General features: G+C 39.2%; 1 protein-coding gene across 2 annotated transcripts; it reads right to left on the reverse strand.

Annotated features, from left to right (window-relative positions):
- Positions 1 to 7,253: 7,253 nt before the first annotated feature.
- Positions 7,254 to 17,662, reverse strand: fads2 (fatty acid desaturase 2). 2 transcript variants are annotated; one of them, XM_048973104.1, is made up of 13 exons: positions 17,504 to 17,662; positions 16,507 to 16,757; positions 13,002 to 13,112; positions 12,050 to 12,247; positions 11,473 to 11,574; positions 11,223 to 11,348; positions 10,727 to 10,787; positions 10,458 to 10,534; positions 10,233 to 10,330; positions 9,225 to 9,321; positions 8,710 to 8,789; positions 8,479 to 8,604; positions 7,254 to 8,376 (listed from the first exon to the last, which is right to left on the reverse strand). In XM_048973104.1, exons 2-13 carry the CDS (start codon positions 16,720 to 16,722, stop codon positions 8,325 to 8,327), a joined length of 1,344 nt encoding a protein of 447 aa, XP_048829061.1. In that variant the 5' UTR covers positions 16,723 to 16,757; positions 17,504 to 17,662; the 3' UTR covers positions 7,254 to 8,324. The 2 variants fall into 2 exon arrangements, with proteins under 2 accessions (XP_048829061.1, XP_048829062.1); XM_048973105.1 differs by having other exon boundaries at positions 17,435 to 17,635.
- Positions 17,663 to 19,306: the final 1,644 nt, after the last annotated feature.

The following is a 19,306-nucleotide window of genomic DNA, read 5'->3' on the forward strand; positions in this document are numbered from 1 at the left end:
GGTGGTGGTAGTATCATGCTGTTTTGCTGACAGTACTTTACGTCACTACATTGCACAAACAGGATGGAATGATGAAGTAGCACTAGATAGATAGACTGGGAATTTTTTGTCATAGTACCAGACTCAAAAAGAGGAACGTAAAAGAAACATAGCATAATAAGTATTTACTGTAATCCTTTGGAGCCTGAGGCCTCTCACCCAGTAGTCTGATATGCCTTAACATTTTACAGTTTTTCTAAATTGCTAAAACACATTTCCTAAAATCTCCTCTCCTTTAATCAAACCACTAAGCACAAACCCTAAAATTCAAGCTAAACTCACAAAAAATGAAAACACTACCAGTCAAAATAGTTGTTGGCATGTAAATTAGAAACTGTAAGACTATAATAATAATAAAAAAAAGTATGGTCGTCTACCAAAAATATTTGTATACTGTACAGTTATGACTGATAACTAATATGTAACATTTGCCATATTCAGTACTCCAGAAAAGTTACTGTAAAGGATAAAGCCAAAAAATAAACAAATGAAAGGCATATTACAGTAAAATGTTGTGCAACTGCCAAGCCAGAGTCACGGAAAGAAAGAATCCTCTGTGTGACCTATTTGTACCTTGACGTCGAAATTCAGCTCCTATCCACCTATGGCACATATTCTATGTTCTAGTCACTCTATGGCTTCTTCAAATGTTTAGAAATGTGTGTGAACAGTTTTGAGTCATTGTGTTTAAATTACTACTGTGTGTTGGCTGCGCTTAACCTCTCTGGCATGTGTTTTCTACTTTGCATCAAAGTTCACCATAGCGCAAAATGTGTTTTGATGAATGAGAATGTGTTTCGAGTTTTGCAAAAAGGGTGACTGAGATCTGCAAATTGTGTCTTACTAGGTGAGCATGGTTTAAAGTTTTCCCAAGTGCCAGGAACCCAACTAGTTTAAATGAACTAGAAATTCTGCGAGGCTTGCTAATGGCTACCAAAATATTCTGGTTGATACCTGTTGTACTTGTGTATGTGAACTTGTGACCACAACTAAAATGTGTTTTTGTAAAGAAAGCGCCATCTCATGGTAACACCCTGCAAGTGAATAAATGGGCGGGTTTAGACGAGAATTTAGGCACACCCCCAGAAGGAGGGGGGTTACTCCCTTTGGCTGGCTTTTGGCAGGCAGCCAGCTTGGAGGGGAAAATTGAGGTGGCTGCATCTGCAGACCTTACATTGTGCACTGGGGCACAGTCATGCTGGAAAAGAAAAGGCCCCTCCCCTATAACTGTTCCCACAAAGTTGGAAACACAGAATTGTCCAAAATGTCTTGGTATACTGAAGCATTAAGAGTTCCCTTCAATAGAACTAAGGATCCTATCCCTCCTCCACCAAGTTTTACATTTGACATAATGCAATCAGGCAGGTAAGGTTCTCCTGGCATCTTCCAAACCCAGACTCATCCATCAGACTACCAGACAAAGCCGCAAACTTTGTCACTCCACTGCTCTTAAATCTCAAAGTGATGGTGCGCTTTACCCCACTTCTTTCTCCAGAATTTGATGTTTGATTTCACTGAGCATTACAGTATGACTCATTCTTTCAAAAATGGTAAGAAAGTATTTGCTCATCTTAAAAATTTAGGATCAGAAATTATATTTCTCCAAGAAACACACCTTACAAATCAGGACCATGTGAAGCTAAAAAACAATGGGTCAGGTCAATCTTTCATTCTAATTTTAATGCCAAGCCAAGAGGAATGGCGATCTTGATACATAAAAGAATTCTTTTTACACCCTCTAGTATTCAATCTGACCCACAAGGTTGCTTTATTATAGTCTCTGCACAGCTTTATAATACTCTGGTGGTATTAGTTAATGTCTATGCTCCCAACTGGGACGATGAGGGATTTACACAAAGGCTTATATGGAAAATACCTGATTTGAATTCACATTTAATTTTAGAGAGATTTTAACTGTGTTATGAACCCTTTTTTGGATCGGTCTAGTCTTAAAACACAAACTCTCACTAAAATAGCTACCAAGCTCTCAGATTTTCTAGATTGTGCTACATGTATAGGTCCCTGAACCCCAGTATGAAAGTTTTCTCATTTTTTTCCAATGTACACAATTTATGTTCAAGAATTGACTATTTTTTATAGATAAAAATTGCTTGGCTCTTTGGAAAAGGTGGAATACTCTACCATTGTAATTTCTGATCATGCCCCAGTACTGCTGGATCTCTGTTTTAAGGATATATATGCTATTCGCCCTCAGTGGTGTTTTAACACCGCGCTACTATCAGATGAAACATTCTGAAACTCAATCTCAGAGGCATATTTAAATGACATCTTTAAAAGTTATTTTAATTTATACAAGTCAGAATCACTTCAGAATAAATCACTTTTCATAGATTGTTTTCAACAAATTGGAGATCCCCTCCATTTCAATGGCCCAGAGGGGGAAGTTGCAGCAGCCCCTTGGGCTTGACAAAATAAGGAGGCTATTTTTGCTATGCAAAGTAGAAAAGCTCCAGGGCCGGATGGTTTCTCTACTGACTTTTATAAGAAGTTTTCTAATAAATTGGCCCCACTTCTGTTTGATATGTTTAACCATGCTCTATCCCAAGGTCAGTTGCCAGATTCTCTTACTGAAGCTTCAATTACCATTTTGTTGAAACCTAGTAAAGATGCCTCAATATGTGGGTTGTATCAGCCAATGTCACTGCTAAACTCAAGATGTTAAATACTGGCAAAACTGTTAGCTACTCGATTAGAGATACCATTGCCAGATGTGATCTCAGCTGATCAGCAGCTTTGTGTGGTAATTGTTTGTATTAAAAATACATTGGACCAAGTCAAACTATTTTAATGAAGAATTAACATCTAAAACGGGCAAAAAAAAAACACAAGCTGTTAGTAGACCGTGGGAAAATATTTTTTTTATGTTCTTGCTGCCATCTCGTGGCCAAAAGTAGGTACTGCAATTTCAGGAAGAAATCATTTAATTGTTTTCAAACTGCAGTACTCAAATTTCACCACAAGACAGTATAAAGAGTAAAAAAAAAAAAAAAAAAAAAACGAAATTGCAATACCTACTTTTGACCACGAGATGGCAGCAAGAAAATAGAGAAATTATTTTCCCACGGTCTACTAGCAGCTTTGTGTGGTAATTATTTGTATTAAAAGTACCTTGGGCCAAGTCAAAACAAAATATTAAGATTAAAAAATGTATATGTTTTACAAGCTCATTAAAAAATCTATTTTTTTAATAATATGGTTTGGCTGCAGGAACATATCTCCATCTCGTGGTCAAACGTAGGTACACGGGCTGGCCATCAGTCAACATGCCTTCAACAGTGCAGGACAGGACCCAGTCCAGGCCAAACCTCACGGTGCTGGTGTTGATAAAAGAATGTAAGGAACATGCAGCTGCAGCTCACACACAAACACAGTCTTAGTGTCAGGCCTTTTTCTTCTTTAGCTGACTCCGCCCAGACCGCGCCCCCTTCTGGGCACCTCGCACTATGCCTTTGAACTGGCCCTGCAGCTTGGCCCAGTTCCTGCTTCCCAATGTAAGTCATAAGATTCACCTGTAAATGATATTTTAAATCGAAATGATATTTATTACTATTGTTTAGATTAAATATATAACTGTTTAATGATTGAATATAACTTGATATTGTTGTTTGTGTTGTTTAGTTTGAGGTTCTAGTTTCTGTCTTTATCCGCTTTCATTTTAGTAGGCAGCTGGTTCATCCCAGGCTCAGGGTCTCTCTGCTCTTCATCAAACCCACACCCCCAGTTTGGGAGCACCCTCTCCCTCTCCTCCCCCCACGGCTGTGACCGTTACTCCTCCTTGAGGAGTAACTGCTCCGCACCCTATCCCAGCCCCTATACCCACAGGAGTGCATCACCCAGTGAGCAGCCGCCCTGCCTGTCCCCTCAGACAAGCGCACACTGAAATCATGGTCCTAAGCTCTCTGTGTAGGTCACCAGGATAGTACAGCACACCGACGATTACCCTCTGACTGAATCAGAATCAGCTTTATTTGGCCAAGTATGTTCACACATATTGGGAATAATCAGACATTTAATCAAAAAAATTAAGACAAGACATAAACATACAGTTCTGTTGATATGCAACGTATATAACCTCTGCATTCACAGCACTGCTTCAGTTATCGATTGAAGAGCAAATTTCCAAAACTCACTCAGTCCGATAACCTAAAGTAATAAATCATAATCCTCTTCATACGTTGCAGTAATGGGAATGAAATCTCACTCAGTGTTTATGTAATCAAGCGATGGAATTTCATGAATTTTCCAAAAGTCCACAGAAATCTTCTGAAAAACATTCCTGCGGACTGAGTTTTTGATATTTGCTTTTCACTTAACACAATTTTCTTCAATCTGAGGTTTAACAGAATTCAGCCATATGCTGTTCAAAAAAAAAACTCCACAGAACAAAAACAGAAAGGACTTTACATCTGTCTGAAAGGAAAGTTGACACAGGCTACAGCAGTGAACAAATCAATCAATGTATTAAAGTTAGGCATTAAGTAACTGGAGGCAGTATATACATAACATGATAACATGCCTTTTCTGTATTGACCATATTAAGGACGCTGTAACACTGCCCACCACATACCTGCTTCATTTATTGTTTTATACTTGCAGCTGCTTATTCAGACACCTCGTCTACCTGTCTGTCCATGTTGCAGTCCCATGACAACTGGTCCAGCCTACAGGTGCCGTCCCATTCCGGCATGTTACCCATGAGTCATAGCGGCACCTCCGGGAGCAGCTCCAGGTGAGCCCGTGCCTCCCCTCCCCCACCCGCCCCCATGCTGAGTCTCGGGCCCCCGTCTTCCCTCTTGTTCTCGCCTATACCCACATCCTGGCCTGTGTCTGCATCGTCTCACCTCGTTAACAGGACTTTCGCCTTCTTCTGTCCTGATCCATTCAGGCCCATCACTGCATTCTGGGACATGCTTTGATTTATTTCGCCGTAGTTACTCTTTGTTTTCCTTTGTACTTTGCACTCTACAAGTAAAATGAATAAAAAATATGCATTATTTTGATATTGTTTTAGTACAGTGACACTGTAGTATATTTGTTGTTGTTTCCAGGCAACACTGCATGCTGATTTAACGTCTTTCCTTAATCTCCACCCCATTGCTCACATACAGCCAGTATCCCAGTTTGTGGTCAATGAGCTCCTCCTCGCTCACCCCAGTCTCCCAGTCCAGTGGAATGTCCAACAGCTTGGGCTCTCAGTTCCTGCGCAGCTCTACAACTCATTACCCAGGGCTCTCGCACCCGGCCACAGTGCCCCTCTCAGGCTTCCCGCTGTATGACAGCACTGCTCCATCGGAAGTTCATGAAGCCTCACAGTACGACGCCTCTCCCCACGCACGCTTAGCCACCACCTGGACTCCCATCACTCCTCCTTCCCTGTAGGGCGGCGCACTTCCATTATTATTGCAGTTTCTATTGTTGCTCTGTTGCTTTTCCTGTGGCTGGACTTTTGACAGATAAATACAACATTATTTGTTGCATTCAGTGACAAAAGTAAGATTGGTCTGTTTAACACCCTCAGTCTCCACTCTATGTTGGCGGCAGAATCAGGAAGATGTCGGAGAAAGCAGAGGTAAAGTGAATAGTCACCTCGACAATAATGTGGAAACCGCTTATGGTGATCATGCCTGTGTGGGTGAAATGGATCACTACAGTATAAGCGGATGATGATTATAGCCGATTTGTTCACAGAACAAATTATAGTTAATGAGCTGTCAAGATCTTGTCTCTGATCCACACACTAGGCCTACCATTCAAAAGTTTTAATTATGAAAATGAAATGTTTTTGTTTTGTGAGGTGCTTGTTCATGTATGATGATGTAGTGGCTGCTCTGTTTGATCGTGGAAAACCTTTTCACAAACAATATAAGTGAAGAAGTATGACATTAGATGTAAGGACCAGAGTCAAATAAAGTTAAATAAAATCCATCAAAAACACTTACTCAGTGGAGATTCCAATGTAGCAGGCAGACAATTTTATGGCTTTAATAATGAGTGTATTTAACAGCTACAAGGACAAAAGATATTAAAAACCTCTCCATTCTAATGCTAATTTAATAAACATTAACAGATAGCACTTAAGGTGGTTTCGCCTATAGTCTGCTAACACTAACCCGAGAACTAATATCCGATGAGCGCTCTTCCCAGGATTTGAATTTATTAAATTGGCTTTGTGATGTTGTATTAAGAAATGTTATTCACAATGCAATTTACCGTACATTGGCCCATTCTTTTATAAACGGTAAGACGAAGCGGGAAATTCCCAAATTATGATAGACTGTGAATAAATAATATTGCACGAGATACCAGCTATACCGCATTGAATTTCAAGCTCTGCTTTAATTAAGACACACACGATTCCAATCCTCAACGTGGAATATGAAAACAGAATCTCTGAAAGATGTGAACTCAGTGTAAGACTTACTTGCTCCGACATCATGACTGTGTGAATCCCACATCCATTGGTCAATTATCTTCATCTTCTGCCAAAGCAAATAGCCAATCGTAGTCAATATTAAAAAAAAAGAAGAAGCGGAGCCATTAGCCACTGTTCCCGCCCCCAAAGTGTCAAAATTTATCCTGTCCGACGAGCGAGTGCTGTGCAGACGCGAGCGCGTAGATAGTGTCCAGCGAACACGACCGCGTAGAGGGGATGGGTTTTCAGCACTCGAGCGCATGCGCGCGTGGTTTTTATGCGCACTACTTTTAGCACTAATTTAACGCCATACCAAAGTCTCTGAGGAATGTTTTAAGCACCTTGTTGAACCTATACCACAAAGATTTAACGCCGTTCTGAAGGCAAAGGGAGGTCCAACCCAGTACTAGCAAAGTATACTTAATATAATGGCCAGTGAGTATATGTAGCCCTGCTGTGATCCATTCTTGTGTAATTGGCTGATCATTGCACAAGGCTTGCTTTTATGTGTACGCATTCTGGAATTAATTATGGTTTCAGTAAGAAAATCAATATAGTCATCGGTGTGAGATGTCAGATCTACATTTGTTAGGTCCGGTTAAGCCGAAACTTATGTTCTAACCCCGAGATTCTTAAACTAGTTTTGTGTTGCAGGCTCCTGATATACTGGTTGAGTTGCATTTTGACTGATTGTCTGTTGTAAATATGGAAGATTTTTTCTTACTATTCATCTGAATAGGAACAAGCAGACTAACAGAAAGATGCACCACGGGAACATGAAAAAGTTTTGTCATTTATTAAGGTCTTTAAGCTTTAAAATGTCCAGTAAAATGCTTAGTGTGGCAGTGTGTAGGTTTGACCCGTGCTGAATATTAAAGACCACTTCATCCACAAACATTAAAAAGTCTTACTGTATGTTCCTGATATTTACTTGTCTCATAATACAAAGGATGGGGCCATGGGTGACAGTTGCCTCGGATTTCCAGGGTAGGAGACTCTAGACGCACAGATGGGGCCAGATTAGAGTCTCCATTTTCACCTTCCATTTGTGTGGCACTTTGAAGCCCTCGCTTTTCCATTGTGTGCGTGTGTGTGTTCGCATCTCGGTATACCACATGTGTTCTAGGATCAACAAAGCCTTGCCTCAACTTAGGCAGGATGAGGCGGACTGCATAGCACGGGACAAACTGCTGCCCCTTCAGCACTCCATCCAGTTTTAATGAGTGTCCTCAATGTGGCAGAGGCATTACATTATTTGTTAGAGCCATATAACACCTCTGCAATGCACTTGTTTTTTTCTTTGACTACTCACATTAACATCCTTAAAAATCAAGTTTCCCCTCAGACATCCAAATTCATATTTGTTTTTAATTGCTGATTCTTTTAAAAAGTATAGTGACATTCTGAATCTGTCCTCACATTTATACAGAGAAAATGACCTGAAATAGGCCAACTACAGCACAAAAGATGGGCCTGAAGGGGCTTGATCTGCATTAACCAGTCAGATTAGTTTATGTCCATGGCACCTTCATCTAGTGAGGAAACTAATTGAGGTCTTAATTGAGGTCCTAATGTTGCAGGGAAGTCATTTTTACTTCAACCTCCACTAGCTTTATGAAGATTGTCAGAGAATTAGAGACATCTACAAGTGTCAATGGACCCTTACATTGTTTCCAATCACAAAAAAAAAAAACAGACGAAAAACTACAGTTGTTAGATACAAAAGATCAATCATATTAACAAAATTAGGATGTTGTTACACTTTATAAAGCCACTTTCATGAATGGAATCTTTCTTCTTGGGGAAAAAAAAAAAAACATGGTCGATAACGTCCCACCAATAGCCTCTGGGCTCACTTGTTGAGGTAGGCATCCAGCCATAATTCACCAGACATCTTCAGAGAGCTGAGAAAACCAAAGAAGAGAGAGTGTTTATGGCACACGGGTGTCCGAAAGTGCGGAACAGCGGGATGATGGGCACACATGTGACTCCCCAGTGCCACCTACCTCACGACGTCGGCACAACCCCGCCACAGGGACTTGACCTGGTATGGAACGCCGTGCTTCTTGCACACGTCACGCACCATCGGAGCAGCGCGCCAATAGTTATGCCGGGGCATGGTGGGAAACAGACTGAAGCAGAAAATGGAGCCGTACATGAGCGTGAGTTTGTGGCACTAGGAATATATCAGGATAAAATGACGCCAATTTATGTGTTATGCTGGGTGTGAGGCTTACTGATGTTCAATCTGGAAGTTAAGGTGTCCGCTAAACCAGTCGTTGAAGGCTGACTGTTCGATGTTGCAGGTGGAGATAAGCTGAAAAGGGGAGAATGACAGGAATATGGGGGAAGTTTCTCTGGTTTGATTGCTGTATTTCCAAAGCTTTATCTGAATCCAGCCTATCACAGCAAGTGTGCTCTTTCAGTCTGCAGCCTAATGATATTTTTATGATTCAATGAGTAATGTTCAAGATTAATTTTTGGCTGTGAAATGGAAAACAAATTTGCATTTGAATATTACACTCTAATTTTTATCACTGGATTAGCTTCCCGAGATGGTTTGTCATAAATCATTAATAAGGACAGAAGAAGGCTTTCTGTCACATTACAAAAGTAAACGGCATTAAAAGTAGACTTGTGAATTGTGACTTCGACATGCAAATCATCTCTACAATAGGGACAAATATCTGTTTTGCCTACCAAACCGGTCAACTGCACGAGGATATGCGAACTGACAGGGAGTGACACATACTTGCATGGTCAGCCAGTCCTGGTTCTTGTCATAATCAATGTTCATAGGAAGGTGGTTCATCTGTGTGACCCACACAAACCAGTGACTCTCCAGAAACCTGCAGCGAATGAGAACACACTTTAGATTGCAGCAGATGTTTATGCATTTGCCCAAATTTCAATCAGAATAAAAACCAGGGGCCTCATTTATCAAACTTTGCGTAAATTTCATCATGAAAAAAATATATTTTTATACGGAGTGCCCTTATTGTAATGTCAGTTCAGTCGATTGCATTTGGAAAAACTGGACGTTGCTTCAAATGTCATTTTTACGTTTACCAAAGCATAGAGAAACATACATTTAATATCAAACACACAAAAACATTACACATAGCGCAAACAGTAAACAAGAAAAAATAAAAATAATCTTGGTGTTCCATAAAATCTCATTCCTTTCAACTCAGTTCATGGGAAGAGGTAAGGAAACGTAGCGGTTCCAATACAAATCAAACAAGTAAAAGCAAATACACAGTATTTGGCTTACACAAATAAACGCAATTGCAGAAGAATAAAATCAATTAAATTAACAAAATAATAAAATGAAGTAAATTCCAGTTCACAAATTTTAGATTTACTGTTTTTCAAGTGAAGGCGCAGGTTTGTGGTATGAATTGTTGGCATGCATGTGGACATTTTGCTGGACTACTTGCAGTTCCCTGCTTTACAATGGGTGACACCTTTTCCTGATTTTTCCAAAATGTTGCATTCACCTCCTCCTGAGTTTCCGTAAATATACACATAATTTTTCATCAAGTTTTGTTTGATGAATTTGGGATTTGGAATAAAAAGCTACGTACACATTGGGCATTTTTTTGTTTGTACAAAACTGATAAATGAGGCCCCAGACATCTCAATGTTATATATGAGAATGTAGTTCATTTTTTTAAACAATCAGTTACATAATTGTGTCAGTGAGTAAAATATGATGTAAACATTAAAATCACAACCACAAGAGTGTAAAACATATTACCTTACAAAAGTGACAAGTGCTATGGAGCCAAGGAATCCGTAATAGGGAACATAGCAGTAAAAGTATCGCAAGTAGTACGTTGCGGCCCATGCAAGGTCCTACAGAGGTGAGAGGAGGTCAGGGACATCACTGGCCACATCATTTCCAACTCTTGCAGGTCTTAATGCACTAGCAACAGCAGCGCATATTATCATTACCCTTGTAATATCAGGCAGGTCAACTTACCACCCAATCACGGCGAGACAGCATTGTGTACATGATCTGAATGTTGAAATACACAGGGATGAGCAATGGTGGTCCAACTAAAAGCAGGGGAAGGATTATTCTCATTATTATCTTTATTTTTATTGCTATTATTATTATTATTGTTGTTCCCTGTTACACTCATTATGCATAACAATTTCACTCATAATATGTTTGACTAATTTTTAATTTCTGCACAAAACTGGATCCCGGGCAGTGTGATCAAATTAAAGAGAAGAAGAGAGACTCACTGAAGAAAAAGTATTGGTGCTGATGATTGTAAGGCAAATATTTCAGCTTCTTTATCCCATACTGAAAAAGACAAACCAAAGCTGGTCACCAAAACAGGCAAATGTCCTCTGACAGCAACTATCAGTTTCAGTGAGTTCCATTAGTTCACTTAATCAGATTACAGTGTTATTATGAGCATAGCATAAAGCTCTGAGAGAGTACAGGCTAAGATAATTTTTCTGTCAGGTGATCCGGTAAAACCGGTGAACAAAGGATACTTTATGGAATAACGGAGTTCAAACTTTGAGCCATGTCACAGAAACAGGAACTGCTTGTTGTTTCTTTGGGCTTTCATTTCTTATGCTAAGGGGCATTTGTTTTGTAATTCGCCCCTGCCGAAAGTATTTGTTACCTGGGCTTTATTACACCTGTGATCATATTACCCTGTAACATTATTCTACTCCTGCAAGACAAAATGTTAAATGGCAGGTCATCAGTATAGCAGTGAAGCGGGACCTCAACTGGCTGTGTCTTCCCCAGCACTAATGTGTGCAGCATGTTTACGTCTGGATCCTTGCTGAAGATGTTGGGTTTGGCGTGATGCTGGAAATGACGGTGGTTCCACCAGTTTGCAGATGCACCCTGAGGTGGACAGAGAGACCCAGTGAGAGTTTCCATTTGGACGGAACAAAAAATCTTGTTATTAAGCTCAGGTTGACAGTGGAGAGGAGAACAGACAGGAACCCCATACAATCTTTTTCCACACCTTTAAATGTCCAATGACAAACTTGTGAAGTAGGTGATTCCAACGTGATTTTTTGAAGACAGACAGGTGGCCGAAGTCATGCTGAAGCCATCCAGCTTGGGACTAGAACAAAAAATAAGAGCAAATGCTACATGATGACATGCAACTTTCACTACAGCATAACCTGATGGAACTACAGCAAAGTGAATCTAGTTTGTATACTTCTTCTGGTATTATTCACATCCTTATCCTCAATTGCATTACTTCTTATTGCTTATTTATGGTTTGCTTGTTTTTATGTTGCATTGTCATCTTGCACTGTCTTGTCTTTTATTGTATTATTGTTTGTCCAGTATTGCACTGTTCCCAACTCTGCAACTGTGACATAAGAGTTTCAATGAGTTCCTCCAAACACGTAACAATAAAACTTGATTCCGTCATTTATCTCCAGCTCTTTTCTGTCATCTACTTTCCTTTTCTGGGTATTTTGATCATAGCTACTTAAGCTCTAACAGGACTATGAGTTTATGACATGCTTCTCCATTGAAGAGGACGCCAAGACAAACACACTGGCTTTTGCACATCACAGTCAGGCTACCTGGCAAATGGTCAAGAACACCACACAGACAATGGTTTGCATCCATCCTGTGCCCCACGTCCTCAGCACCAGCATAGCAAGGACCTCGAGAAGTAAGATATGTCCAAGGTAGAGAGAGAAGAAGAGTGGGTCTGTATGAAAGAGGCCCTCTTTCTCCACACGGTCACGCAGGTCCCGGAAATCCTGCACAATCACTGCCTGCAGGTGGATGAAAGAAGGCAGAAAGAGGAAGGGAACAGAAGGAGAAGGGGTGATAACAGCACAGAAGGATCCATTTGGAACAAGAGAAGTGATGACAAAAGAAAAATCGGGGGGAAGAGAGAGAGCGAGAGTCGGAGAGATGTATATTTATTACAATATACAGGTAGGTGATGGTTACTACTTGCAAATATGACTAACTAAAAAGACCTGCCAAAATCTTGCATTTATGTCATATGAGTGATTACATGTAGTTACTAAGACAAGTAGTCTTGAATGAATATATGTATTCATTCCCCCTCAAAGGAAGGAAACAGCATGAAATCTAACTAAACTGTCTTCTGTTTTGTTAAGAAATCAGCATTAAACACATTAACAAGGACACATGGCCCATATTCACACAATCACATTAACAGGCGTCACACAGACCCTATTATGTAATCATGAGGAGGAATTAAGCTGACCAGCCAAGCCCTGTGTTTGGTACCCTGGCAAACCTATGGTAATTACCACACCTCCTCAATGTTACTGCTGTCTTAATGCTTACGAAACGTGGTGCTCCCTTTAATTGTAATATGATAATTTGAAAGTTTAGATTTAAAATTATTCTGAAAAGAACACAAAAAAAGCTTTCAAGCACCCAACAACATAACGGCCAATTCTTTAAGACGTGTTACAGCCACAGTATTTGGCAAATGTGTATTAATGAAACATACCCTGTGTTTAAGGGAGAAGTGCAAACAGCAGAACTCACATTTTTCGGGTGATCCTGACTGGGTTCCGACGGGGACAGTTCCCCTATCAGCAGCGGCTTCAGAAATTTGCGAACAAAGTCTGGCTCTGGGTGGAATGCATCAAATGCATCCTAAAAAGGGGTTATTATTTAATGCTTGTGTCAAAATAATTTCTTGAGAACAGCAAAAAAAAAAACAAAAAACAAACACATTACAGAGAAAAAGAAAATTACTTTAACTATATAAAACAAAGTATGGAAATATACAGGTTTTATCCTGTTGCAAAAAGCACTATAGGCCATGTGCAAACAAATTCTTATATCCTATTAATTTTTAGTATCCAAGAGGAGAAATACAATGCATTTTAGTCTGTTTACACTGCCCAGTAAAAAAATGAGTTGCTTTGATTATGGCAATGCCATTATTTGTCATGGCATTGTTTCCACGAGCTTATGCAACATCTCAACATTTATTTTCATCCATATCTGCATCCATATTCATGCATTCTGCATGATTTCTCTCCAAGACCTTATATTGACAATAAGTGATTTGAACTACTCCATAATGTCCTCTTCAACCTATCACAAAGACATTTAATGGGGTAAAGGCGAAGACCCTTTGCGAAAATGATCTCTCATGCTCCTGAGCTACTCTTTCACCATTCAAGCCTGATGAATCTTGAAATTCTCATCCTGCAATTTGGCCAGAGATGGAAATTCCAGGTACAGAAAGTAAACATCCAGACTATGATTTAGTTCCAACCAAGCAGTTGAGCCTAAAGAGTCACAGTCAGAGTTTTTGATTTACATTCAAATTGCGAATTTTTGTTCTTTTGCTGGGCAGTCTATATTCACAAGAGATCACAGGAACATGCCACACAACTTGTTCCTGTGTTAGGGAATCATTATTCGGTCATAAAATTGAATAAAATATCTGCCATAATAATAGCAAATTAGGGCGCTTTTCCATTACACTAAGTACCGTAGTTACTTGACTTCCAGTCAAGTAGCAGTACCAAAAGTTCGAGTACCAAAAGTGCTAAACCAGTTGGGGTACTTCTTTGGTATTCTAGGTTGGGACTTGAAATGCTTTCTTTGTCGAGTGCTTATGCAAATAGCCTGCTTATAAAAATAAAAAATGCTGTCTTGACAATAGCTGCGAACTGAGCTACATCCACATAAATGTGTTAAATTTCTTTTACGGCAGTTTCTGAAAGAAAAGATTTGCATCCGCACTACCATTATCACTAGCACTGAAAAAAACTTCTGCGTTCATACTACTCCATGTAATAAGCAAAAGATGCAGCTTGCGACAACACAACCAGCTTTAGCATTTGTGTAACTGTATATATTGTATGCAAGAGTGGTTGTTAATGTATATTTCTGATATTTTTTCATTTGCACATTTAACCAAAGTATTTTCTAATATATTTTTAGAAGTGGCGCACTTTATATTTAGTTTGATGTAGCTTGAGCAAAACGTGTCACTTGCATATTTCTTTGTCCAACAATTTTTTTTATAGAAGCGACAAAGTATATATTTTGAATCTTGATTAACAATAAAGTTCAGTTTTTATAAACGCTTGACTGTTGATTAATCTCACACACAACCATGTGTTTAAAGTAAATGCATGTATTTTATTTAGCAAAATTGAAATATCACAGTACTTTCGTGTTGCAAGAATAAAGCTGTACATGAAAGTAACCATCACAGCAAAAAAACAGGGATTTAGAAATTTTGTCACTACATGTCCCTCTCTTGCCCTCGGTTTCACTGCACTTTTATCTTCCACTAATTTTTTTTAAATAAGTAGCGATTGTTAAATTCTTAGTTTTCTTTGCTTGTAAGCAGCATACAGTGTACAGAAAACACAATTTAGCTGCATACAAGTAAGTAAAAGAACATTTGCCAGGTAGTCCTGTATGTCCTGTCCTCCATGTGAAAATTAAGGAAAAACATTCTTCATTCTTGTTAAAGATAACTAATCAGGAAAGGAGACATTGAAATGAAGAGAGCTAATCGGGAAAGGGTCACGAGCTAAGCACGACCCAATTGGAGCTCACTGATGTATTTGTAAGACAATTTTTACTTTTAAGAACATCCACACTAATGTGTTTGCAGAAAGATTAGTTGTCAGCATTATTTTTTTTTTCGGTGGTAGTGCGGAGGGAAGACTAAATCAGAAGAATTTTTTTGTTACTTAACGAAAATGTATTTGTATACCCTCAGAAAAGAATGATAAAGTTAAAAAATACTGCGATCTGGTTGGAAGAACAGATACAAGACAAAGATCAGGATGGCGTGACAAGAAAGTTAAAAAGTATTTTGTGTAATACACTAGGACAGCACGCATATAGTGTACTGTCCTAGTGATGTGATTTTGTTGTAATAAATACTGGGCTATTTATAAAAACCAAAGGAGTTCATAAACATCTCACCCATAAATGGCAAGGATCAAAATGATTATGATTGTCTCAGAAGAAGCATGCAGTGCTCATGAAAAAGCAGCGGAAGTAAACTTTAAACTGATTTTTAAACATATATTAGATAATCTATAAAACAAATAATAGTCCTAATTAAAATTGCAAAGCTTGCTAAGTTTTTTTCTATGACAGAGTAACAAAGTAAAAATATTTTCGCTAAAATTTAACCGCCTGCACTATAATTTCCATAAAAACTGAAAGCAAAAAAAAGCCAGATATGAATCTAGCATACTAGCTTTGCGTAACATGAAGTGTGGGTATTAATATTAAACATCATCAAGCTCTATAATATACTACAATGTTTTTTTCGAATTCAAAGACAGAATTTCTTTGATGTCATTCAGTGCCAGTACCAGTTCTTACACCACTGGAAAACCAACACGTTGAAATACCATACTTTTGGTACTTCGAGAAAGTAGAGTACCTGGTTCAATGGAAAAGCGCCCAACTCGTAATATTGCCTTTATATTTTGTTTGACGTAGGGCAGACATATAGGAAAAAAAGACAAATATTTTAACAGTTGTCAGTACAAGTTTTATCCCAAACGACACTGTATTTGTTGGCCTAAATATCATGAAATGATAACACTGAAGTTTTTAACAGAGAATTTTATTTAATACTTAGACTGTTGAGATGTTTATAGGCCGCAAGATTTACAGTTTGGATATAATGTTGCACCAAACTAGACGTCTGAAACTGAAAAGAAAGACTTAAGTACAGGTTTGGCCCTGATGTTACATATTAGAAATTAAATGCCGCTAACAGGCAGAACAAGCCTTCACCAAGTATTAGGGCAATGCTGGTTTATTCTGCTGATGGGCCAGACTACTGTCTGTCTCTTACGTTATATTCAATTATTGTATTTTTGTCTTAATCACTATGCAAGTAAATTAAATCAGTGCAATATATGGGTGTAACTTATGTATATGAATCAATATATAAATCAAACATAAAGGATGAATCGATAGATATACAATAGAATATAAGGTGTATAGATATATAGATATAGACAGCAGAAATAAGGTGAATTCTAATAGGTACCGTGGCATCCTCGCCGGCATAGTGGCTGATTACCCGGATGCCTCCCGGGTGCCTCTTGGCCCACTCGGTGATGTTGTACACTTTCCTGTTGATAACCAGCCATTTGTCAGTTCGGTGGCAATGCTTCTGCACCTCCTCCCATGTGTACACGCCGCCGCCACTGCTCCCTCGGCCGCCGCCGGCACCAGGCTCTTTCTGCTGTCCTCCGCCACCCATGGCTTTTCCCCACTTGCTCACTCTTCTCTTCTCAGCTGCAAGGCCAAAGGACCGAGTCCATGTGTATTTCAATGCCAGAGGAACCTCCCAGACACAGTATTGGTCACCAAGGATATCGCCATACGCATGCAAATCACTGCACGCCTCAGTAAAATCCAATAAAAAGAAAGTACTGATAAAAGCAGAAAGGCAATGGACTACCATTTGGTGAACTGAGCATACGTGATATACATAATGCACAGATAAGAAATGCTCATCATTGATAAACTGATTTATTATCACTAACCCCTCTGCTAAGTGAATAAAATACATGCAAAATAAATTATTTGCAGGCAAGGGTAAAATGTGACTATATATATATACACACACGTAGCACATGAATCTACGATATATAACACAGAATTCTTAACAGTTTATCTAAATACTATTGGGGAAAACACTGATAGTGTCACTGTATCAAGGAAATAAGAAAGAAAAATACGTTACATTTGAGTTACACCCGGTAGCAAATACAGCAAGATGCACAACAGTAAGTATTTTGTGGATAAAAACAAGAACAAGTTTCAAAGCATTTGCTTAAATTAATTCCACTTCTCGGACTACGCTTTTCAAACTAATTATATTTATTATTCTTCTTTAAAAACAATAATTAGTAAAACATTAAAACTGTTACTAAAATGTCACTTCACATCATATCCAAAACAACACCTACCCTGCAAATAATCCTGCCGTGCAAAAACGCATTTCCCCAAAAAGCACTTATCTAGTAGAGATGACTCACCTGCTGTGACCTTCCCTTACACTCCCATTCTCCGCCAATATGGCTATTCTCTCTATCAGAGCCGAGACAAAGTCCACGGATCCCCGATCTCGCTGACGCAAGCCGGCCCTCTCAGTTCTCTTCCACGGCGATCATTCGAGCACCGATAGTCCAATCGGCGGGCTCCTCCTGCTCGCGAACTCGTAATTGGTGCAGAGGCGCTCTTCCGACTTCTAGAGAATCACGGCGAGAGTATGAAAGGAAGTGGGTGGGATATGGGGATGCTGGAGGGAGAAGGCATTTTGATATATCGGTTTGCCCTGCTTGCCATTAATGCAGGGGCGCATTAACACTGTCAGTCGTCCCAGGGCTACAAGAGGTTCCAGAGCCCCCGTACTAGTTTGGACGATGGTGTAGCTGTCAACCATTGAGAAGGGGTATGGTGGGACGGTAAATGTTGGGTGGGTGGGGGTAAAATAAAAAATATATATTACGGAATTTTCGGTCTGGAAGATAAACGCGGCACAAATTGTATTCCGTACTGGAGCAAAATGGGACACCTCATATTTTTCAATAGGAGAGGGTCCCGTAAATTCGAGCGGGATGGGTAGCAACTAATGGGTAGGTTGATATTTGATAGATTTCAAAGCGCTTCTGATGCAATGCTATGCAGTCATGAGTCGGATGCAACGCTTTCTGTGAAAATGGACTATACAGCAGTAAATAACAGGCTTGCCAACTCTCACGCATCTGGCGAGTCACAGTTACAGACTCTCACACTCACGCGAGAAATCTTACGGCAAATCTATACTATTCCGTATTTTTCCATTTTAAACCTAAAATTAGCTACATCAAAAACGTAGTGATAGTTTGGAAACCCTATTTACCAAGAAATACGACTGTTACTTATCTCGAAGTGAACAACTCACTCCAGCTAGCTGACCAAAGTTGCGAACCATGAAATAGTATAGATTATTATTAATACATGATAATAATGAAATACATATTAGGTAGCATCACCAACATGGGTTTAAATGTGAAAAAGGACAAAAATGAAGTATTTGGAAGAAAAGTTGCCAGAAATCAGATACCGCTATTGTCAGACATTTGACATCTGTTCCAGCACTGTTAAAATACAGAAATTTCTTCAAACCTCCTTTCTTCAAACTTTCGTCCATCTATTCTATTAGGAATGTACTTAAATAATGGCTGTCATTACACAAGCAGTAGACATCCTTTCAAAATGTTCACCTGTACAAACCCTGCATGTCAGCAGCATTTTTATTTGGATAGGCGTACAAAAACTTTTGTTTGTACATCCTGTGGCTGCACTGAAAGTTACACGAATTCCATTTTTGACCTACCTATACTAATGTGAGGAATCTGTAAAGGCACGTAGTTATCTGGAAAAGGATAAAGATATAACAGATGCCAGTAATAAAGTAATCGGCAGAAATGTTACAGCAGGTCAGTAATCTCTGAATGGTAGTAACACGTGGATATTAACCACGCAAATATAATGAGACAGGTAATAAGGGCAGGCTAACAGAAGAAGTTAGAAGGAGAGCTTGTTGTCCATTCAGCACCACGGACAGTCCCAGTCTAGACCACACCTGCATACTGAAGCAGACAAGATCACTACCCAGGCACTATATATGGGGGAATATATAGCAAGAAATTAAAATGCACGCAACGTCTTGCTTGTGGTTTTAGATGTTTCAGTACAGCATAGGCCACAGTTCACTCATTAAATCAAGGCTTAGTGCAATGAAGTTCTATCTTTAAATGATGAAATAAGAATAAAAAAAACTTAGTTCAACATAG

Source organism: Brienomyrus brachyistius, chromosome 13 (assembly GCF_023856365.1).
Source record: "Brienomyrus brachyistius isolate T26 chromosome 13, BBRACH_0.4, whole genome shotgun sequence".
NCBI classification, from domain to species: domain Eukaryota; kingdom Metazoa; phylum Chordata; class Actinopteri; order Osteoglossiformes; family Mormyridae; genus Brienomyrus; species Brienomyrus brachyistius.

Bases quoted from the DNA above. Each gene is read 5' to 3' on its own strand.
- fads2 (XM_048973104.1), bottom strand. From the start codon at position 16,722: ATGGGTGGCGGAGGACAGCAGAAAGAGCCTGGTGCCGGCGGCGGCCGA. The intron at 9,322-10,232 runs GTAATATGTTTT...CATTCGCTGCAG, and splicing joins GCACTTGTCACTTTTGTAAG to GTTTCTGGAGAGTCACTGGT. The intron at 8,377-8,478 runs GTAGGTGGCACT...TGGTTTTCTCAG, and splicing joins GGTTGTGCCGACGTCGTGAG to CTCTCTGAAGATGTCTGGTG.